Source organism: Chelonia mydas, chromosome 9 (genome assembly GCF_015237465.2).
Source record: "Chelonia mydas isolate rCheMyd1 chromosome 9, rCheMyd1.pri.v2, whole genome shotgun sequence".
Lineage (NCBI taxonomy): Eukaryota > Metazoa > Chordata > Testudines > Cheloniidae > Chelonia > Chelonia mydas.
The window spans coordinates 99,232,705-99,256,762 of record NC_057855.1 but is presented as its reverse complement, the minus strand read 5'-3'; the positions used below and the strand labels follow the sequence as shown (position 1 = coordinate 99,256,762).

Below are 24,058 nucleotides of genomic sequence, written 5' to 3'. Positions count from 1 at the left end.
AAACTGGGAGGAGAGGTAGATACGCTGGAGGGTAGGGTTAGGAGACAGAGGGCCCTAGACAAATTAGAGGATTGGGCCAAAAGAAATCTGATGAGGTTCAACAAGGACAAGTGCAGAGTCCTGCACTTAGGACGGAAGAATCCAATGCACCGCTACAGACTAGGGACCGAATGGCTAGGCAGCAGTTCTGCAGAAAAGGGCCTAGGGGTTACAGTGGATGAGAAGTTGCATAGAGTCAACAGTGTGCCCTTGTTGCCAAGAAGGCCAATGGCATTTTGGGATGTGTAAGTAATGGCATTGCCAGCAGATCGAGGGATGTGATTGTTCCCCTCTATTCGACATTGTTGAGGCCTCATCTGGAGTACTGTGTCCAGTTTTGGGCCCCACACTACAAGAAGGATGTGAAAAAATTGGAAAGCGTCCAGCGGAGGGCAACAAAAATGATTAGGGGACTGGAACACATGACTTATGAGGAGAGGCTGAGGGAGCTGGGATTGTTTAGTCTGCGGAAGAGAAGAATGAGGGGGGATTTGATAGCTGCTTTCAACTACCTGAAAGGGGGTTCCAAAGAGGATGGCTCTAGACTGTTCTCAGTGGTAGCAGATGACAGAACAAGGAGTAATGGTCTCAAGTTGCAGTGGGGGAGGTTTAGGCTGGATATTAGGAAAAACTTTTTCACTAGGAGGGTGGTGAAGCACTGGAATGTGTTACCTAGGGAGGTGGTGGAATCTCCTTCTTTAGAAGTTTTTAAGGTCAGGCTTGACAAAGCCCTGGCTGGGATGATTTAGTTGGGGTTGGTCCTGTTTTGAGCAGGGGGTTGGACTAGATGACCTCCTGAGGTCCCTTCCAACCCTGATATTCTATGATTACCTGTAGATGTGGTGGATGCTCTGTCAATTGAGGCTTTTAAAGTTAGAGCAGCTCTCCTCGAGGCATACAGCTGGCAGTTATGGGTTTGATGCAGCAATCACTGGGTGAAATTCTCTGGCTTGTGTTATATAGGAGGTTAGACTAGGTCATAATGGTTCCTTCTGGCCTAAATATCCATTAACTTCTGGTACATATCACAAAGGTTCACAGCTGCCTCTCTTCTCTGTAGCAGCAGAGCTTGGCTGATCTTGCCTTGGGCATGACTGTGTTGCAAGTATATTCCCTTGGCTCCCTGTGCCTTTCCTCCTTTGTAATTAATTTACTCTGGGGAGGAGAGTGGAATGCCTTGCTGTCTTCAAGGAAAACTTAATTTCACTACAGCAGATACAAATTTAATTTCACAAAGGTTTGCAATCTTTTTGGGAGGAAAAGGCTGGCAGAGTTTTTCTGCTATTCGGTACTTCAGTCTAACCTTTTTTTATCTGCTTCGATTAAAGATTCTGTCTCCTCCTTAACAGCCTCTCTGCAGTAAAGGAGCATCATTGCTCTTTCAGTATTGCCCTCCCCTCCACTAATCTTGAGAGGATTACAAAGAAGTGCTCAGTTGTGTGTGGTTGTTTTTTAGAAGAACCATCCTAGGCAAGAAGTTATTTTCCTTTTTGCTTTCTTTAGTTCTTTCTGGTACCAAGGGGAGAGAATTCTTTCTATTGGCTGAATGGTCTCTCTTCCTTCAAAATCAAGTTCTTGTTTTCCTCCCATATCTAATCTATGCCCTTTTGATCAGCGTCTCTCTCTAGTAAGGAAGCTGTCGGCTGAAATTCTTCTTAAACCCCTGAAAATACAGTAAGTTCTTGGTCATGATAATGGATTTTGGGTTTCACAGTGGCTTGTTTCTAGTTCAGGAACGTATTCATTGTGTGGCGTTTTTCTGTTAAAATGTATTGTTTGTAATCTGCATAATGGGTACAAATCTCTGATATGGTGGCATTTTGTTCCTGGCTTTACAGCTTGAAGACTGCTTCTGTTTGACACTCAAATTGATCAGATCTTGTTTGGAAAAATGCTTGGAGAGTGCTTCTGTATTTTTGAAAAGGGTTGCACAAATGGAGACATGAAAGCAGTTGCTGAAACTTGCTGTAGGCTAACTCCTTTACGGGCCGGGAATGGAACAACACTCAGTTATGAACTAAATAAGCTTGTTTGCGGGGATGGGGTAAGCAGTGTCTCTATGTAAAACGCCTGAGGGCTTGTGTACATTGTGCCACAGTGTGCTCAACAAGGCTCAGCGTTCGAGAGAGAGCACAACACATTAGGGCCATGGCCCTGTCTAGACCCTGCTGGCACAAACTGGAAGATGTCTCGTGCACATTAACATAGTCCTGTGGGATCTCTGCGTAGGAGAGAACGTGCTCCGAAGGATGGATAAATAAAATCAAGACCTCTTGGGTTCAACCCATTGTGTTGGCATGTGAGCGTAACCCACATGCTGGTCAGTTCCCCCTTGTGCCCCGTTCAGAAGCTGGAGTTTCAGTCCCCAGCTAGAGAGCCTGGCTCAGTCTCTGGAGACTCCTGTTTCTTGCTCTGGAGGTCCCTGGTTCCGTCACTGGTGTTGTGCTCTCTAGAATTACACCGGAGGAGCAGTGCTTAGAGTCTAGCTTCTTGTGAGTCTTTACAGAGGCAAATTTCCTGTCTAGAGACCAGGCCGTGCTAGGGTATGTTTTTGTGGCAGCTCTGGGGGTGGGATGGGGAGGCAGTGTCCTCTCATTCCATAGCCATAAAGAATGAGTTCCCTGTACACTGAATGCTGGCCAGGTCAAGCTGGGGAATCTCCAGGGAAGAGCAGCTGCTTGGAACCCAAAGGGTCAGGAAATGCCTAGGATCTGATGCGTGGGGGCCAGAGGCTTCTGGGAGGAGGCAATGTGGTCTGACTCACCTTTGTCAAGGAGGGAAGTGCCTGTGTCACACAGCACCTGGAGGCCCTGCTGTGCTCGGTGTTCTCCGTACACTCAGTCAGAGAGGCTTCCTGCTCCAACAGTTTCCATTCCGGACAGTTGCTGGGAGGAAGGAAACACTGCCCACAGAGGGAGAATGAGACTCGCCTAAGGTGCCATAGCACCTGCTGAATACCAGCGCCTTAACGACAAGATTCAGAGTAGCAGCCGTGTTAGTCTGTATTCGCAAAAAGAAAAGGAGTACTTGTGGCACCTTAGAGACTAACCCATTTAAAGTGAGCTGTAGCTCACGAAAGCTTATGCTCAAATAAATTGGTTAGTCTCTAAGGTGCCACAAGTCCTCCTCTTCTTTTAATGACAAGAACATCCTTTCCCTCTCCTCCCTTCCCACACTCCGCCTGAGAAAGGAGCTGAAACCTGGTGAGATCAGGTGTTATAAATTCCAGACAGAATCAACGGTTTGTCTCCCCACCCCACACGCCGCTATGGGAGATGTCTTGAAACGAGCACCTGCTCCTTGCAGTACGTGAAGCCATGAGTTCAGTTAACAGGAAAGACTGCCGCTGTATTTTCACAGTTGATGTGAATAAGTCTTCTTGTAATCCAGTGTCAAGGAAACCAATTTAGCAGGTTTTGTTTTTCAGATGGCCCATGCATTAATGCGGGAGTGGCTGCTTTGCTAAAATATAGATGTTAGCTAACCTATAATGTTTCGGAAATAGTTGGCAGGCAGGTCTCTTAAGATTGAGTTAGAGCAATAGTTTAACTGGTTTCTGCTGCATGCTATACAGATTCTGAATACTTTGTTTATAACGAAGTTTTTGGAGTATGATCATCCTACCACTTAAGGTACTAGATTTATTTACAGTTGGCAAATGATAATCTAACCTATTCACTCCATCTTCTCCCCGTTATTCGTGGAAACAGCTCCCTTCCTTTCAAGGTAGCACTGTCTGTAGGTACTCCGTACAGAACCCTTTCCTCTATTACTCCCCAGTGCAGGTGTTCTTTTGAAGGGCTTGTCTACATGACAGGTTATGTCAGTTTACTTTGTCGCTCAGGGGTGTGAATAAGCCGCCCCCCGGCAGGATGTAAGTTACACGGAGCTAAGCGCCGCTTGCAGGCGGGGAGTCGTGATGCCGACAGGAAAGAGCGCTCCTCACCTGGTGGGCTCCATTGGCTCAGCTGTGCTGCTGCGGCACGTGGCCCCTGCTTCAGCTCCGGCTTGGGCGGGCGGTGGTGGGAAGCTGTAGATGCTGTTGCCGTGTGTCTGTCTCTCCACTTCCCTGCTTCGCCCCCTCTTGTGCAGATTGATTTCTGTCCCCTGGTCCTGGCCGGTCTCTGGGTTTAACTTTTCAAGGGGTTAGCATGAGTCTTAATAAACAGGGCTGTAACCGGTTCCTGCGTAGACAACTTCCGCTGTCTCTCTAGCACGCTCCTGTCCCTCTGCCACCAGGGTGGGAAATTATCTGCACGCTGTCACCAGAGGGGCCTGCTGATAGGAAAGGAAGGGAGCTTTTCCTGGGAGGCCGAATCCCCGGGGCGTGGCTGGCAATCTGGATCTGGCTGTCCCGAGGACTGAGTCTAAAAGATGCAGCCAGAGTCTCTTTGCCTTTGAGGATTCCCACCGGACAGTGCTTCATCCTCCCCTCTCTCTGGCCCTTCCTGGAGAGATGTGCTGGTGCCATCTGTCAGGCAGGAGGCGATGAGGTAATACTGGGACACGTATCTGTAGCCCCAGTCTTCGTTTTTGAACAACTGCTGCTTACCCCTAGGTGCAGCCTCCTTGCTCTCAGCGTGCCAGGTGAATTCCCCCAGGAGAGTTTCTGCTGCGCCACCTTTGGAGTGAGCAGGGTCCTGTCCCGCCTTGCGTGTCGGAGATAGAGCACACAGCACTGAGCAACCTTCTCTCCTTAGCCTCCCTCTGCTTTCCATCCCTGCCGACCAGACAAAGAGCTGCTGTGAAGCTACAGATTGCATGCAGCAGGTGTGGCTGATCTCTCCTCCGACTTCCCTGCCTCTGACAACAGCACAGTGAGGGTGCTAGGTAGGGTCTGTGGCTGCATTCCCAGGAGTAACTGTGCTTTTAACATGAGCTTTATTAACTGCTTAATTGGGATTTCCTGCCAGCTGAGCTAATGCTAAATGGCGCTGTGCCTAATGGCTTGAGTTTCAGTCTCCAGCACTGGACCCAGCCTTGCTGATTGTATAGCCAATGGATATAGCTGTACATTGGCAAGGCTTGCTTGTGTCATAGAAATCTTCGAGTAATAGGAACTGTCTGAGCCCTTCCTAGAATAAGTGGTGGCAAGTCTGCCCCCAGCCTGGGTTTTCTCCAAGACTGCATGGAGAAGCCAACACTCCTCCTCGACCAGCTCCCCAGAGTGAGGATTCTGGACTTACCAAATCAGCTTTTTGATTTTTCTCTCCGGGGGATAAGTTTGAGTGTGGGGAGTTCCCAGGGACATCTGGAAAAGCCTGTTTGCAGCTCACACGCAAGAGGGCTTGGGGGATTCCACCCTTTGGTTTCCGTCCCTCCATCTCACACTGCCCCAAACAAATCCTTGTTCTTGAAGGAGCCCCAGTGCATCCACTCCAACACTGCAAAAATCTCTCCCAGAACCTATCGGCGGAAAAGCGAGCTCTGGTAGAAACATCCCAGCAGGAGAGTTATTTCCATAATCCCCGGCTGCTGGGGGAAAGAGTGTCTGCATGGTGGAACTCCTGCAGCGCTCTGTTCCACAGTGACATGTCTCCAAATCCTGCCATGATCCCCTGCCAGTGCCCTGGCAGGGCTTGCCGCGACCAACTCCAAACTGTATTTCAACTCCCCTGATGAATTCGTCAGATCCCCCGGATGATTGGAAGCTAGCACTATAGTGTCGGGAGCGAAATATCTTCCAGTCTACACGCAAATCAGCAGAGCAGCCACAGAGCATGTCTCTGCCTCTCTTGGTGTGCTTGTCTTCAGTGGTTTGCCAGCTGCACCCTGGCAGGGTTCATGGAAAGGTGACATTTGTCAACATACTCTAGGTGACCTTATTGGATTTGATTCTCCTCTGGATGCTCCCTGCCCGTGTGTCCCACGCCACTTTCACCTGTTTGCCTCTTGGGGCACATCTACGCTGCAGTGAAAGACCTGCAGCATGGTGTGGCGTGGCATGCCACAGCAGGCCTTTCTTGGCTGGCTTGGACTGTGGCTGTGGGGCTAGACACTTGGGCAGGAGCACAGGATATGAAACCCATGACCTGGGCTCCAGCCCACGCCTGAATGTCTAGGCTGCTATCTTTAGCACTGCAGCCCAAGCCCTGTGAGCACAAGTCAACTGAGCTGGGCCCTGAGCCTGGTGCCGGGTGTTTTACTGCAGGGTAGGCATACCTATGGAGAGCTCTGGGAGTCCCTGCATATCTGGCCGGAGACAAAAGCTCAGTGTAAACAAATCCAAGTACTTTTATTCCCATTGTGAGAGTACTTCCTAGTTCCAGGAAGCAGGAAAATTGGGAGTGGGTGAAGGGGGAGGGAGACGGTTGGGACAAACAATGGGATTTTTTAAGGTTTATAAATTGTCCCATAAACCAAGTTCTAACTGACATTAAATCAGAGTTAACCATCTGAGCCGCTGCAGAAACAGGGAGCAGTGGATTTAAAAAATACAGATAAGCGTGGAATTCAATTTAGAGCTGGCTCAGCATCTTTAGAAGAAACTTCCAATGGTCCCGCGCTGCTCAGTGGCAGAACTTCTCCGAGGTCCCTTCTAGCCTTGAAACCTGTAGTGCGTTCTCTGTTGTTCCCTTCCTTAATGGGGAAAAGAGGACTGCCTGCATTGGCCGCAAGATGCTCACAATAGCTAGGTGTTGGAAGGATGGTGTTTTTAGCGGTAAGCATTGGTTTCACTGAACGCACAGGCACGCGCACATACACGAAAAAACATTTCGACTGGTAGCAATTTTACAGATGGGCAAAGTAAGAGCAGTGCTGCTTGGGAACTTTGAGTTGGATTTAAGAATATATACTTGCTATATTTTGACGTGTGATGTTGACAGATTGTGTTTTAATGGTTTTAAAGCTTTAACTCTTTGAATCTTAAAATCTGTCATTAAATAACTAATAGACCCCCCCGCCCCCAATTTCCTGCAACTGTGAAAATTTAAATTGATAATGATGAAATAAACATTGATGTACATCAATTATTTTTAAAAAAATAGAAATTTGAACACTTCCAGCTCTAACTAGTGCTGGTAGAAAACATCAGAAATGAAGGTAACTATAATAAAATCTCATGCTTCAGAGCTTCGGCCGATTGCCTGCAGGAGTCAGGAAGGAATGTCTCTCCCAAAGTACATGCATTTGATTTTCTCACCTTTCTCTGAAGCATCAGAGATTGGCCACAGATGGACATGGGATACGAGGTGGGGTGGGTCAGCGCTCGGAGGCAGTACAGAAATCCTTTTTAGATGCCCAACTGGTGTCTTGCTCATATGCTCAGGGACATACCAAGTGGGGGCCTGCAGCGATCAGTTCTGGGTCCGGTTCTATTAAATATCTTTCAGTTATTTAGATAACGGCATACAGAGTACACTTATAAAGTTTGTGGGCAATACCAAGCTGGGAGGGGTTGCAAGTGCTTTGGAGGATAGGATTAAAATTCAAAATGATCTGGAGAAATGGTCTGAAGTAATTAGGATGAAATTCAATAAGGACAAATGCAAAGTACTCCATTTAGGAAGGAACAATCAGTTGCTCACGTACAAAATAGGAAATGACTTCCTAGGAAGGACGACTGCGGAAAGGGATGTGGGGGTCCTAGTGGATCACAAGCTAAATGTGAGTCAACAGTGTAACACTATTGCAAAAAGTGTATTAGCAGGAGTGTTGTAAGCAAGACACGAGAAGTAATTTTTCCACTCTAGTCCACGCTGATTAGGCCTCAACTGGAGTATTGTGTCCAGTTCTGGGTGCCACATTTCAGGAAAGATGTGGACAAATTGGAGAAAGTCCAGAAAAGAGCAACAAACATGATTAAAGGCCTAGAAAATATGACCTATGAGGGAAGATTGAAAAAACTGGATTTGGTTTAGTTTGTAGAAGAGAAGACTGAGTGGGGACATAACAGTTTTCAAGTACATAAGAGGTTGTTACAAGGAAGAGGGAGGTGAATTGTTCTGGTTAACCTGAGGCTAGGACAAGAAGCAATGGGCTTAAATTGCAGCCAGGGCAGTCTAGGTTGGACATTAGGAAAAACTTCCTAACTGTCAGGGTGGTTAAGCACTGGAATAAATTGCTTGGGGAGGTTGTAGAATCTCCATCATTGGAGGTTTTTAAGAGCAGGTTGGACAAACACCTGTCAGGGATGGTCTAGATAATCCTTAGTCCTGCCATGCGTGCAGGGGACTGGACTGGATGACCTCTCGAGGGTCCCTTCCAGTTCTATGATTCTGTGATTCTATAGTGACCAACAGATTTGGGGTTGGGAACGAATTTCCCCCCATGTTGGATTGGCAGAGGCCCGGGAGATTTTTGCCTTCCTCTGCAAGATGGGGTGCAGGTTGCCTGATGGGATCATCTGGGCATTTCTTACCTACTGAGTTCTCTGCCATGGCAGGGGACTCAGGTGTTGGTGGTAGCTTTGTCTTTCCTGTTCTCTGCCTGTGACACAGCAGGTCATTCTTCTGACACCTGATCTGCTTTAGTCTAACTAAACTCATTGGACTAAACTTAGTGGTAACTGGGTGAAATTTAATGGCTTGTGTTATACAGGAGCTCAGATCAAATGGTTCCTTCTAGTCTTAAACTCTCCAAAACTTCATTTGGGAACAGAGCTGAAATTCATAGACCTGAAACTTGATGTGCACTAGCTTCTGCATGCAGAATTTTGTTTCTCTGATAATACTCTAGGGATGTTTAAAGCACTTCCAAACAACGAGCGAAGGGCCGGAAGTACAGTGACTGCAAGCAGAGCTGTACCTGCGCAGGAATGAGTGCTTGCTTAACGCTTCGACACAAGAACCAAGCACAGAGGAAATGCTAGCCAGGTCGCCAGAAACTTTTCCCATTTACACATGGACAAATGCGAGATTTCAGCCTGCAGCTGACCTTGTCCCTGGAGAGTCCATGTCACTGAACATAAGAACGGCCAGACTGGATCAGACCAAAGGATCCATCTAGCCCAGTATCCTGTCTTCCGACAGTGGCCAGTGCCAGGTGCCCCAGAGGGACTGCACAGAACAGAACAGACCACTGGTTTTCCTTTCCCCAAAGCTAATAGTTCAGTTTCTCTTTTTTGTGCCAGCAGCCTAGGACCTTTGAGTAATCCTGCAGGAACAAAGGAATGTGCCCCTCCCGAGGCAGGGAAAGGATTTGGTAAACAAGGAGACACACTGTAGACTTCAGACTTCCAAATGGTGATACCAAGAATGAGAGGACAGGTCACATCCTAAGTTTTCATGTGCTGGCAATGACTCGCTGATTGCTTCTGGTGTCTGGGGAAACGAGTGTCTGATCAGTCGCATGTGCAGGGCAGAGCTCCACGCTCTCATGTCAGGACCGATCTTGTTGGCAATAAAACCCCAGAGAATTATCTCCGGCTGGACCTGAATCAAAGGAATCTGAGGAGCCTTTGCAAGTATGTACTGTGATTGCTGGCAGCCAGGGGGCAAACTCTCCCCGCCCTCTCAGATGTCTGCAAACATGGCATTTAACCTCTGGCCCAAAGCAACAGCCACCTCCCCAGAGATGTCATCCTCTACTAGGCCTCTTCGCACAGCACCCAACCTCTGTCTGTGATTGAGTGCCTCATGCCCAGCACACCTGGCTCCCTTTTAGCTGAGAGGAATAGAAAAACCAGGCTTTCAGCTTGCATCAAATACTCCGCTCTTTTCAGTGAGTGTGTGTGTGTGGATGGCAGCATCAGTGCTGGCCTTTCTGACCTAGTATGGCCATACGAGGGGTAAGCTGAACCCCACGGCAGGAGGCATGAAAGCCTCACAGATGTGACATTTCATTGTTGGGGAAGGCAGAGAAGCCTTCTCAAACTGCTCTGTAGAAAGGCCTTTTGCCCCGGATGGTTGAAAAGACCATGTGACCATCCAGGCATGAGCAGCCCTCTCTAGAGTTTCCGAGGAGATGGGGAAGAAGGCAGAGCAATGTCCCATCATCCTCGCCACATGGAGAGAAGCTTCTGGAAAGGGCCTGTGCTCCTCCGAGAAGATGGAGGTACGGGAGGAGGTGTAAGTCACAGCAGGAAACGCAGTGGCTAAGGCTGAGAGCTGAGGGGAAGGCTTTCTGCAAATTAATGGCAGCTTGTACTATTGGGGAACTGTTTGCCCATAGGTTCCTCCAGCTTGATGGAGGATTCCTACTTCCTAGGTTAAGTCGCAACCTTAAAACGTGTGTGTGTGTGTGTGGTTTTGTATCCCGTGTGCTCAGTGAAAGTGGTGACTAATCACTCATGAATCATGCTAATGGTCTCTAGTAATTCAGCTGTGAAAATCTGAACTGATCTCTCCACTGTGGCTTTTGGGGAATCGCCATCCTCCAGGAGGACAGGGGCCCCATTGCCAAGCCCCAGCTCAACCCGACCCAGCCCACCTTGGCTCTCCCACACTTGCTTTGCCCGGTGCTGTCTTTTGCGTTGGAACTGTGATGGCTGTTTCCCCTCCCTCCGCCTGCAAACCACCCCTGCACACAGATATCACTCTCTCCCCACTCCTTCAGAGACAGCTAGGGTCCCATGCTCCCGCTTGCGCTCTCCCTGCCTCCATAAACCTGATTTTTGACCCTTCAGGGAAAGTCGGGGCTGTGGCCGGGTAGATCTGCTGTGCCCACGTGCCTTGCTGCTGCTCCTGCCCTCCCCAGGAATGTCTGTTTGCAGTAGCCACAGTCCTTTAAAAGACTCCTCCTAACCCAGAGCCTGAGGCAAAGGGCCCCTGGATCCTGGCTGTGGGGGTGCTGCATGGAGGGGTGGCCCCACAGCCTGTCCCCCCCCACTCCAGGGAAGATTCTGACTGGGACGTGGCTGGAAGGAAGAGCAGGCTTAGCTTTCTGATCCCCTGCAGGTGCTAGCGAGGAGAGGGCCGGTCCGGACCGCTCTCCCTCGAACAGCTGGGAGGTGTAGCAGGCAAGCCAGCAAGCTCAGGCGGCGTGTGAGGGGAAAGGGGTGAGCTTGGGGGTGTGAGGAGGGGGCTTCTGAGCGAGCGTAGCCTGTCTAATCAAACCAGTCAGACCGACCTGGCTTCAGAGGGTCAACCTGAGTCTAGCCGAGGGCCGATTTCCCAGGGCTCCAGCTGGCTACAGTGAAGAGCAGGGCTCTGAGGGGGTGTTTGCTGGAGCAGCAAGGAGCGTTAAATAGTTCAAGACCAGGCCAGGTGTTTAACAGCTGTGAATACAAATCCCGGGGTACCTTTGAGCTTGTGTGGCTAATGCCATAACTCCCTGGCTCAGTGTTTGGTGCATTTAGAAGTGGTACACTGTTTGACACAGAGTTTTGACCCAGCGCACATCTGGGGAGTGACTTGGTATGACACCAAGTGGCAAAGTCGTAATGGGGCAGCGGTAGGAGATACTGGTCTGCCAACTCCTTGCTTGTATTCCCTTGCCTCTGCCCAGACGTGCAGTAGAAAGCCATGTACTCTCCGGGCTTTCCGTCCCCAGCTGGGGAGTGTTGCTTAGGCCGGAGTAGTTCCGTTTGCTTGCTCCAGTTCGGGACGATTGTGCTAATGACGTAGATGAGGCTTCACTAGCTGAATCCTGTATTTTCCATCTGCAGATCCTGAAACCGCTCTATAGCGCAATTCTCCGTCGGGCCGCAGTCTGCTCCTACGCAGCCCTGGCTGGGACGTTGACCCCAACAGAAATATAACTCGGTAGGTAAGACTAGCATGGCAGCTGGGGAAAGAGAAGGCTAAAGTGGGGGGAGGGAGGGAACGAAGGGGGGGAGAGTGCCGCAGCAGACAGGGCATTGTACTGGAACTCTGGAGGAGCTTGGTTTTAGCCCCACCTCTGCTGCGTTCTATCCCTACGTCTGACTGGCTTTGTGCCAGCAGGCAGGTCACCACCGTGCCTCAGTTTCCCTGCCATTAAAGTGGGGAGGGGGCCTCTCTGGTAACTTGCCTTGCACGGTACGGATGAAAAGCGCCGCACAAAAGCGAGACGTTCACTCTGATTTGCGGAGCTGTCTCACATAAAGGACTTCCCTTGCTGCCCCGTGCTCATGCTGTGTCTGCTGTGCTCAAGTTCTCCGCCAGGTCGGGTTAGATGGCCAGCTCCCATGCTCTGACTCCCGTTAGCAGAGCCTCCCATCCGTGTCTTCGCTGCCTTGGATGGGGGTGGGGTTGAGATAAAAAGCAGGCCAACTAATGTGCATTAGCTATTAATTAATTCGCTGTCCTGCTGCACAGCTTTAATGGGGCTCTTTCACCTCTTACTGGGAGAGGTCAGCACTGTACCTTTGCCCGCAGATGACCTCTCCCACCTATCTCATGGTAAAAATGCCAATTTTCTCTCTCTCTCAAATTCTTGTGCAAATGTGGCACCATCAGGCATTGGTTTACCCCACTGTCCAACCTGCCCTTTGGGCAGTGTAGACACAGCTTAAACACTGAACGTTCGATCGTTCAAGCAGGTGCATGGCCAAGCCCAAACCGTATCCTCATCCAGAATGCTTTCCACGCTCCCTCACTTGGAGGTCGCAGGAGCTGGCATTTCAGGTGCAGTGTCAGTCCCAAGCACACTGTAAAAGTTTGCTTTTACTGTGTCTGGCCTTTATCTGGCTAGGTCTGAAGTGTCCAGAAAAATAGCCTACCCCTTCTTTGTGCTGGGGTTTGTCTGGTGCCTGCAGGACACCTCTTCTCTGGTATCCCATGAGGCAAAATGCACCATAACTGCGGATGAGCGTGTGAGGTCCAGGGGACTCTGTCCAGCTGGTGACGGCTTGGAAGGGAGCCCACTGTATTATATAATTCCATAAGGCCAGTGGGACAAACTCTAGTGTCACGGGCAACTCGTTTTCTATTTAGGTAGTGTAGCTGAGAATGCAAGGCAAGTGCTGATGACCGAGCCCCAAGAGCAGCAGACATTCTGCTGACGTAATGCAAGGAGGGTACAGCAGTCTTCCCCATCCCTCTGCCTTCAAAGCAAATATACTGGTGACTTGTAGCTCACTAAATGTGGGCTGAATTATACCCAGATGAGAGCCTTGCAAAGCCACACCCATCCAAAGGGCCAGTTCCTGCAGAGTTTTTGGTGCTATGGTTTGGTAGAGCAGTTAAAAATAGCTTCAAATACGCTTCCAGTCAAATGACTTCTATAAACTTCCAAAGGTTTCAGAGTAACAGCCGTGTTAGTCTGTATTCGCAAAAAGAAAAGGAGTACTTGTAGCACCTTAGAGACTAACCAATTTATGCAACCTGAATGGAATTTGCAGGGACATTGTCAGCTTGCAACCAAGATAGAGATTTTAACTTGACAAGGAAGCTCGAAGGTGGGTGTGGTGCTTAAAGCTTAGCTTTCAAAAGCTGTCTTCTGTTGATGGACCACTAATTGCTTCAGATGTAGTTAGTTTTTTTATAGGTACCGTCCAGAGCATCCAAGCTGTACAAACAATCAAGACTTTAGCAGAGGTTTTATTCAACACTATTTGTAAGAAGACCAAGTATCAGGGGGTAGCTGTGTTAGTCTGTATCCACAAAAACAACAAGGAGTCCGGTGGCACCTTAAAGACTAACAGATTTATTTGGGCATAAGCTTTCGTGGGTAAAAACCCCACTTCTTCAGATGCATCAAAACCAAGTATTTCCAGCTTAATTCTTTGGTTCAAATTCCCCTCTCAAGTACCTAAACACTCCCTTGTCAGCACATGTATAAAGAACAACCTGTTTTTCATGTAGTTTTCTTGCTCTCCTGTCGTCATAAGACCCACAGAAATGACTGTTTCTCCTAAAGCATCAGTGACACTGCACATATCCAGTATTGAGTAGCTGTCACTTACATGCAACCCCTAAGATCACGGAAACAATAGTAGCTAAAAGATTTTCATTCAGATGTAAGTTGTCGACATTCTTTTTGAATACTAACGTGGTTATATTACAAACCTCTCAAAGGGCTTTTTAAGGAAAATCTTAGTAGAACCTTACAGTGGTAGAGCTGTACAAATAAAAGGAAAAGGGAAGGATGGTAATTCAAGGTAGGAAGTCTCCTAAATCTGCAGCAATTTACAAGAAAACTTCTGTGTATGCAGAATAAAACCTGAAGCTTTTTCAAGCAATAAATCTGCACCCTATTAGAGTTTCTGGCATTCTCACTTCTGAGAGTACTCTGTGTTTGCTCCCTCAAGTTCAAGATTCACTTTCTGCTGAAGCTCCTGTTTCTTTAATGAGTACAGTGTGGCAGGTCAAACACACGGCTTTCCTGGCTGTGCTTGCCAGCTTAATGACCTCGTTGTGATGTTTATAGAATTTCAGCTATGTGTGGAATCAGTACATCCAGGAATATATTAAATTTATGCTTCAAATCAACTGGAGGCAAACATCTATTAGCCACGGCACAGGTAAACACCAGCAGCCCTTGAGTTTACTCTAAGAAACAACTCCCAATCTCTGGGAAAGCTCAAGTAGAAGTTCAATAACCAAATGAAATCTCAGTCTGACGTGTACAGACTAGACAGCCGGAGAGCCGTGGATGAATGGATTTCACACAGTTTACATGCATTGAACAGGATATTGACAAACCCTCAGTCTTTGCTGCCTGTTTGGCGTTGATATTAAAGCTTCCTGAAGTTTGGATGACATCTTGCCATAGCATTTGCCCCTGTCACTGTGCTGTACTTTCCCCCTATTTCCTATAGTCCAATTATTGACCTCACTGAGTGCTGCCGTTGATGCAAGTGGCATCATAGAATCATAGAATATCAGGGTTGGAAGAGACCTCAGGAGGTCATCTAGTCCAACCCCCTGCTCAAAGCAGGACCAATCCCCAACTAAATCATCCCAGCCAGGGCTTTGTCAAGCCTGACCTTAAAAACTTCTAAGGAAGGAGATTCCACCACCTCCCTAGGTAATGCATTCCAGTGTTTCACCACCCTCCTAGTGAAAGTTTTTCCTAATATCCAACCTAAATCTCCCCCACTGCAACTTGAGACCATTACTCCTTGTTCTGTCATCTGCTACCACTGAGAACAGTCTAGATCCATCCTCTTTGGAACCCCCTTTCAGGGAGTTGAAAGCAGCTATCAAATCCCCCCACATTCTTCTCTTCCGCAGATTAAACAATCCCAGTTCCCTCAGCCTCTCCTCCTCATTTTTGTTGCCCTCCGCTGGACGCTTTCCAATTTTTCCACATCCTTCTTGTAGTGTGGGACCCAAAACTGGACTCAGTACTCCAGATGAGGCCTCACCAATGTCGAATAGAGGGGAATGATCACGTCCCTCGATCTGCTGGCAATGCAGTCAGTTGCCCTGCTTTTTAACTCAACCTCACCCCCATCCGAGGCAGTGAAGACACGGATGGCAATGCCCCTACTTATACAGCCCAAAATTCCGTTAGCCTTCTTGGCAAGAAGGGCACACTGTTGACTCATATCCAGCTTCTCGTCCACTGTAACCCCTAGGTCCTTTTCTGCAGAACTGCTGCCTAGCCATTCGGTCCCTAATCTGTAGCGGTGCATGGGATTCTTCTGTCCTAAGTGCAGGACTCTGCACTTGTCCTTGTTGAACCTCATCAGATTTCTTTTGGCCCAATCCTCCAATTTGTTTAGGTCCTTCTGTCTCCTATCCCTACCCTCCAGCGTATCTACCTCTCCTCCCAGTTTAGTGTCATCTGCAAACTTGCTGAGGGTGCAATCCACACCATCCTCCAGATCATTAATGAAGATACTGAACAAAACCGGCCCGAGGACCGACCCTTGGGGCACTCCACTTGACACCGGCTGCCAACTAGACATGGAGCCATTGATCGTTACCCGTTGAGCCCGATGATCTAGCCAGCTTTCTATCCACCTTATAGTCCATTTATCCAGCCCATACTACTTTAACCTGCTGGCAAGAATACTGTGGGAGACCGTGTCAAAAGCTTTGCTAAAGACAAGGAATAACATGTCCACTGCTTTCCCCTCATCCACAGAGCCAGTTATCTCGTCATAGAAGGCAATTAGATTAGTCAGGCATGACTTGCCCTTGGTGAATCCATGCTGACTGTTCCTGATCACTTCCCTCTCCTCTAAGTGCTTCAGAATTGATTCCTTGAAAACCTACTCCATGATTTTTCCAGGGATTGAGGTGAGGCTGACTGGCCTGTAGTTCCCAGGATCCTCCTCCTTCCTTTTTTTAAAGATGGGCACTACATTAGCCTTTTTCCAGTCCTCCGGGACCTCCCCCGATCGCCATGTGTTTTCAGAGATAATGGCCAATGGCTCTGCAATCACATCTGCCAACTCCTTTAGCACTCTCGGATGCAGCGCGTCCGGCCCCATGGACTTGTGCTCGTCCAGCTTTTCGAAATAGTCCCAAACCACTTCTTTCTCCACAGAGGGCTGGTCGCCTCCTCCCCATGCTGTGCTGCCCAGTGCAGCAGTCTGGGAGCTGACCTTGTTCGTGAAGACAGAGGCAAAAAAAGTATTGAGTACATTAGCTTTTTCTACATCCTCTGTCACTAGGTTGCCTCCCTCATTCAGTAAGGGGCCCACACTTTCCTTGACTTTCTTCTTGTTGCTAACACACCTGAAGAAATCCTTCTTGTTACTCTTAACATCTCTTGCGAGCTGCACCTCCAGGTGTGATTTGGCCTTCCTGATTTCACTCCTGCATACCTGAGCAATATTTTTATACTCCTCCCTGGTCATTTGTCCAATCTTCCACTTCTTGTAAGCTTCTTTTTTGTGTTTAAGATCAGCAAGGATTTCACTGTGAAGTCAAGCTGGTCGCCTGCCATATTTACTGTTCTTTCTACATGTCGGGATGGTTTGTTCCTGTAACCTCAATAAGGATTCCTTAAAATTCAGCCAGCTCTCCTGGACTCCTTTCCCCCTCATTTTGTTCTCTCAAGGGATCCTGCCCATCCGTTCCTAGAGGGAGTCAAAGTCTGATTTTCTGAAGCCTGGGGTCCGTATTCTGCTGCTCTCCTTTCTTCCTTGTGTCAGGATCCCGAACTCGACCATCTCATGGTCATGGCCTCCCAGGTTCCCATCCACTTTTGCTTCCTCTACTAATTCTTCTCGGTTTGTGAGCAGCAGGTCAAGAAGAGCTCTGTCCCTAGTTGGTTCCTCCAGCACTTGCACCAGGAAATTGTCCCCTACACTTCTTGGATTGTCTGTGCACCGCTGTATTGCTCTCCCAGCAGATATCAGGGTGATTGATGTCTCCCATAAGAACCAGGGCGTGCGATCTAGTAACTTCCATTAGTTGCCGGAAGAAAGCCTCGTCCACCTCATCCCCCTGGTCTGGTGGTCTACAGCAGACTCCCACCATGACATCACCTTTGTTGCTCACGCTTCTAAACTTAATCCAGAGACTCTCAGGTTTTTCTGCAGTTTCATACCGGAGCTCTGAGCAGTCATATTGCTCTCTTACATACAATGCAACTCCCCCACCTTTTCTGCCCTGCCTGTCCTTCCTGAACAGTTTATATCCATCCATGAAAGTACTCCAGTCATGTGAGTTACCCCACCAAGTCTCTGTTATTCCAAACACATCATAATTCCTTGACTTGACTCCATAACTCCCTGCTTGTTTCCCAGGCTTCTTGCATTTGTGTATAGGCACTTGAGATAACTCGCTGATCATCTCGCTTTCTCAGTATGAGGCAGGAGCCCTCCCCTCTTGCGCTCTCCTGCTCGTGCTTCCTCCCGGATCCCACATCCCCATTTACCTCAGGGCTTTGGTCTCTTTCGCCTGGTGAACCTAGTTTAAAGCCCTCCTCACTAGGTTGGCCAGCCTGCTTGCGAAGATGCTCTTCCCTCTCTTCGTTAGGTGGAGCCCGTCTCTGCCCAGCACTCCTCCTTCTTGGAACACCATCCCATGCTCAAAGAATCCAAAGCCTTCTCTCCGACACCACCTGCGTAGCCATTTGCTGACTTCCATGATTCGACGGTCTCTACCCTGGCCTTTTCCTTCCATGGGGAGGATGGACGAGAAGACCACTTGCGCCTCAAACTCCTTTATCCTTCTTCCCAGAGCCACGTAGTCTGCAGTGATCCACTCAAAGTCATTCTTGGCAGTATCATTGGTGCCCACGTGGAGAAGCAGGAAGGGGCAGCGATCCGAGGGCTTGATGAGTCTCGGCAGTCTCTCCGTCACATCGTGAATCTTAGCCCCTGGCAAGCAGCAGACTTCTCGGTTTTCCCGGTCGGGGCAGCACATAGATGACTCAGTCCCCCTGAGGAGAGAGTCCCCGACCACCACCACCCGCCTCCTTCTCTTGGGAGCGGTGGTCATGGAACCCCCATCCCTAGGACAGTGCATCTCATGCCTTCCAATCGGCGGAGTCTCCTTCTGTTCCCTTCCCTCAGATGTATCATCTGGGCCACTCTCCGCATTAGTACCTGTGGAGAGAACATGAAAACGGTTGCTTACCTGTATCTGCGTTGCTGGTACATGGACGCTCCCCTTTCTTCTTCTGGAGATCACATGCTGCCAAATTCCTTCACCGTCCTTCTGTCCCCGATGTGCAGCCTGCTCTGAATCTTCAGAACGTTGTGCCCGTAGAAGCATATCCTGACGTCTGTCCAGGAAATCTTCAGTTTCTCTTATGCAACGCAGGGTCGATACCTGTTGCTCCAGACCTTGAACCTTCTCTTCCAATATGGAGACCAGCTTGCACTTTGTACAGACAAAGTCGCTTCTGTGCTGTGGAAGAAAGACGAACATGGCACATCCAGTGCAGGTCACAACAGCTGAATGCTCCCCATCCATATTACCGTCCTTCTACGAGCTTCCTCAGGTGCTATAGTAACTACTCAGAGAAGTTGGCAAGATGAAAGCCTCAGTGGGCTCTCCCCGGGCGAACTCCCTCTGTTAGCCTCTCCGCTGTTCCCCGCTCAGCTGGTTCGCAGCTGACTGGCTTTTTATAACAGTCAGGCCCACTCTCAGGATAAGGCTTCTCGTGCTGCCATAGTTAAAGGACTGTCAGCCGGTCTGTGACCGCAATATTGTTAGGGATTTTTATAAATGAGTGTAAATAAAATTCCATCTTCAAATTCCATCTGCTGAGAGCCAGTAAATTAACAAGTTGCTCCCCTGCAAAGTATGTTGCAATAAGGCAATGGTGACTAGCTCCCATCTGCTTTGCTTTCCCATTGGTCTGCCTCTGCCCACCCTTTCTTGCCTTGTTAAACTATTTATTGTCCCCAAACCAAACAGTGTAACAAGGTAAAACTTCGTTATCTACAGCCCCAGGCAAATACACATTCTGAACGTTTAACGAGCCACGCTTTGGAACTGAACTGTTATATAACTCTGGGTGACAAAGGAGGCTTGCAGATCAGTGCATGTGCAGGCTTATTGGGTCAAAAGGCACTAAAGTGGAGCACGACCATCCTCTTGCCAGCCGACAAAATGTAGATTGACGAGCTCCCTTCCCCTCCCCCAACCCCCGGCTCATGGGGGCGGCTCCACTAAGTGGGGGAGAAACTGTTCTGTTTGGCTCTCTCCAGCCGATGGCATTCAAAGCGGCCTTGTCATGTCCCCAAATCCTGGTGAACGTGGGGCCTGTCTAGTCTAGCGTGTCCGGCTGGGGCGGGATTCAGGCAGGCAGAGGTACTGACGAGCAGTGCCTACGCCACCAGCCCCTGACGCAGTGAGAACCTTGGCTCTGGCAAAATAAAATCTGCCCCAGCTCTAAACCTTGTAAATATTTAACCAGGGAAAAGGAGCCGCACAGCCTGCCAGCCGCTCTGACACATGGCCCTGCCCCAGTATCTCCAAGGTGTTGGCACCGCCCAGCAGAGAGGACCCTGGTGTGTTGGGTGCCCTCCCTGCTCTCACTCCCTCGTGACTCTGCTGTGGGTGGCCGCTGACCCGGGCCGGCCGCAGGTATTTACTTGCAGCGTAGGCATAGTCTATGCGTGCTGTGCCTCGGACTTCCATTGCCTTGCCCCCTTCTTGCGTGCTCCTCCAAAAATGCCTCTGTGGGGGGAGGCGGGGGTCAGCTGCAGCCCACGGAGAGGCACCGCTACTCTTTGTGCTTCTGAAGTACACCCAGGGCAGAGGAACTGTCACTAGTCTGAACAAACTAACACTTAGTTTCCATATGCTCTTATGTTAAGCATGGTATAGAGCCCCTTGTCCCTCTGTGTGCTCGCCCCTGTCCCATGCCTTGCAGAACCGTGCTGCCAGGAGGCCTGTGTCAGTGGAAATTAGCCCCTGGCTCATCCGTTCCTCCTCAGGATGCTGACTGCTAAAGACAATTGATGCTTTTCAAACCGGTTTTACAAAGTAAAAAAGGCCTCTTTGTGGAAGCAGTTTTTGTTTGTGCCATTTTGGGTTTTTTGCCTTGTCTGGGGACTTTTTTCCAAATATTTTTGAATCTTTTATTTTGCCAAAAAACAGGTTTTGGGTAAATGAAAAATGTTGATAGCAATTTAATAATCTGCTTAATTGTTTACATAAACGTGGAAGAAAATAATATTTTGAAATTGTACTGGGGACGGGGAGGAATGTAGGTGGCTCTAGTTTCGGGTGATTTGAGATTTTTCATGCAACTAGCTTTCCATTTTTCAAGCAGCTCTGACTATGGCACACACCTGTGACAGATGCTTTAATGGAACACGAAGAGCAGTTGCAGTGTGGGCTGCCACTATTAAAACGAACACACAGATGGATAAATATTAACAAGGCTGGCAGGGCTGGGCATCCCTTTCCGTCTGTGCTCAACAGCTGTTTATTTTGCCGCCTAGAGAAATTCAAGTACAAGACCTACTGAGATGATAAGTTTTCGGAAGAATAGCCCTTGCCTTTAGCTGCATGCAGAGTCTTTTGTAGCATAACTGCGGAATCAAATGCACGTGAACAAAACAACTTTGTTTCATGAACTCTCTTCTTCCCCTGCAGGTACTTACTAAGTTCGGGAGATGGCCAGCACCACGCAGATCTCCAAAGATGAGCTGGAAGAACTGAGAGAGGCCTTTGCCAAAGTTGGTAAGTAGCTCTTCCTGCTTTCAGTGTAACAAGCAGCTTATAGAGATGAGATCCTACCACCTCGCTCGCATCTGAGCCACCAACACAGACTGATGGGTTCGTTCTCTCTCTGCCAACAGCAACACCAGGAAAGTGGCAGGTGGGCTTTTGGTGCCATTTTAGTGCCCTGCAATTTTAGTGCCCCTTCATGTGAACCATTTAACAGCACCCCCCATGGTGTCGTGGACAAGCTGGTGGAATACATGCAATGCCTGTTCCTTGGGCAGTCCTGTCTTAGTCAGCAGATGCCGGACTGCCCCAGATCCCTTATTGGCCAGGTTCTTCGTTATCTCTTGACAAGGGTGGAAGAGGAATTCTCCAAACAAACAACATTATTTTAGGCGCTTGGCCTGGTGATGTCTTAGCATTTGTAGGCCTGCCGCGTGCTGTAACCAACTTCAGAGAAAAACCCTCAAGCACAGCACTGAACCTTCTGGACTGGCTAAAACATGGGGGCATAACAAAACTGGCAAGAGGTCTCCCTTGTAGGCACCGGGAGTAGTTTCATCTGGGATCCTTCAACACCTGCCAGGAGGCTTTGCCATCCGAGCAGGGTCCAGCACGACCTGCCTGTTCCAGGATAAGTGACCCTGCAAAGCTGCATCTCCTGATGGGAAGCGTGAGCATGCTTCCGTTCCGGCATCTTTGCTCCTTCTCCCTTGCTCACGCTCGCTTCACCCTTACTCGAAGTTGGGCACAACCCGGTGAATGTCCATGCTAACTTTCTGTCCTAAGGGGACAAGTGAGCCGTTGAGTGAGACATGACATTTTAGAAAGCAGGTTCCCATGACCTTTGGGATTAGAGTTGGCAGGAAAGCCAGAGCACTGAGGGTCTAGTCACAGCTCTTAGAGCATGAATCGGCTGAGTGGGGACACCAAACTTGTGGCTATGGGAAGACCAATTCTTTGGTTGGAAAGGTACTGTCATATTGTGACTCTGGTGTGAGTACGCTGCTGCCCTCTGTTGGATGGATTTAGGCCTGCTAATGCACCTTTTTTAGGGGCCAGGATAGACTACAAAGATCTAGTGCTAAGTGACAATGAATTGCGAAGGTGAGGAGGTCTGAGTCCATCTACTTTTTAATTGAGTTCCCCTGGGAGGTAAGCAGCGTTCAGTCAACGAGGAGGTCCCTGTTTTACACATGCTTCAGGCTTATTTCAAAGTAGGCAGGGATCAAATTCTTCTCCTTCTATGAAGACCGGCCTAGTGGTTCAGTTCCAGTGGTGTTCCTATAAGCTTTCTCTGTTAGCTCATGTTTAAGATCAGTCAGGATGAAATCTCTCTGCTGTATGAACATGGTGAGACTTTGGTCTAAGGCATTTTATTTACTGATGGAGGATTCATTTAAAGCAAAATGACTTAAATAACTGATTTTAAACTTTTTTTTTTTTTTGCATTTGTACTTCTTAGCTCTTTTCCTAAAAGAGAGGGTTTAATGGGTTACCACCTGAGAATCAACACATTGGTTTGCAACTACATAGAACTTTTACACTGAATTTGGAACTCTTTTGCTAACCAGAAGGATACACATCTATAAACATTTAGCTAGCTAATTATGTAAGTTAGCCACCTGAATAATATGTTAACTTACATTTTTGTGTTAGAAAATGGTGAATGATGCATTTATTTTACGAGATCAATTTTTTTGTGCATGATCTGTTTCAGACTGCACTTGGATGGAAATTGGAATTCAATTAAAAATGCACAAAAGCAAAATTTTAATAAAACAAAACTACCTTAAATGTGCAGGATCTGTAAGAAACAAGTAAGGTTTTCAAAAGATGCATTTGAATTTAAAACTGATTTACTTAAACAATGAATTTAATTAATTGAACTGATGGATTCTGGTTGTGTCCTTTTGTGTTTTTTGGGGATTTGTTGGTCTCATCCGCTCATACCTCATTTTCCCTCTTCCAGTCTCTGAATAAAACAAGTTTTCCTGCTTTTTCAACACCCAATTGATTCCTCTGCTTTAAATGAAGTAGTCACTGAACTGAGCTAGTTCAATAAACGGAAAATGCGCTTCTCTGAACCTGCAGAAGAGACTGCAGCTGTCAAAAGCTGGCGGAGCTCTTCAGCCATCTTTGGTTCGAGGTGCTTAGTCAGTGACTTCCACTAGTTCAGGGCTTTGACTTTGGCAGCCACATGTACTGCTTAATATTTTTATTTCATGGAAATTATTTTAATAATTTTAATTTAGTTTAGGCATTAACCTAGGTTGTCATAGTTTCAAATTTCATTTTAAATGTTTTAAAAAGTAAAATGTATTTAATTGTAAAAAAATATTTTGGGGGCTTTAAAAAAAATACCAGTCGGTTTTTTGTTTTGTTTTGTTTTTAACCCCACTCTATTCACTGATCATTTCTATAAGAACGAGGTGTGGGGGAAGGGAAATTTAAGAGAACAAACCCAAAGTTTTTCAGGTATGTGATGCAGAGACCTCTTCTGTTTTATTTCATCACATACTGTGTGCCATGAGTCAGTTTTACTTTGACCGACCAGGAGGCAGAGGCTTGAACAAACTCAAGATGTAGACATACCCTAGAGACAGAGCCAGGCAACAAGGAGCGTTACGTACATAATGGCTTTGTCACGAGCTCGCTGCTCTTTGATGCTTTCCGAAGAGTTTGAGTTCTGGTCTGCAGAAATTAAAATGGCTATTTTGGACAGTGAATTTGTGCCTTTTCCCATCAGCTTCTTTTAGCCCTACCCCCAGATTTGCCCCACTACCTGGAGCATAAGGACTAATTGTTGGCGAGCTGAATTTCCAATGGGTACATGTCCAGTGGGTACATGTCCTTACCACTTTGAGCGTAAATCTCTGCCAGGTGATTGCACCAGGAGGTCCATGCATTGTGTGCCAAAGGCCCATGCGTTGTGTGATCTCAGATCAGCTCCTAACAAGAGTCCCCACTAGAATGGGAGGATCACTACACTGACTCCCCACACAGTAAAGCCTTAACTCTCTTGTGTGACCAGTGTGTCTACCCTACTGCGCAGAGTCGATCTAAGATACGCAACTTCAGCTACGTGAATCGCGTAGTTGAAGTACTTAAATCTACTTACCGTGGCG

General features: G+C 48.1%; 1 protein-coding gene across 14 annotated transcripts in view; it reads left to right on the top strand.

Moving 5' to 3' along the window:
- PLS3 (plastin 3) overlaps positions 1–24,058 on the top strand; it is an 82,864-nt gene that overhangs the window by 29,597 nt on the left and 29,209 nt on the right. For 12 of the 14 annotated variants that reach the window (XM_043521843.1, XM_037908107.2, XM_043521837.1 and 9 more), the window contains exons 2-3: positions 11,588–11,684; positions 20,859–20,945. In XM_043521843.1, the coding sequence (XP_043377778.1) occupies positions 20,879–20,945 (67 nt within the window). In that variant the 5' untranslated portion in view covers positions 11,588–11,684; positions 20,859–20,878. Of the gene's footprint in view, positions 1–4,602; positions 4,810–11,587; positions 11,685–20,858; positions 20,946–24,058 lie in introns of those variants that run through there. The other 2 variants (XM_043521842.1, XM_043521846.1) reach the window with 2 other exon arrangements.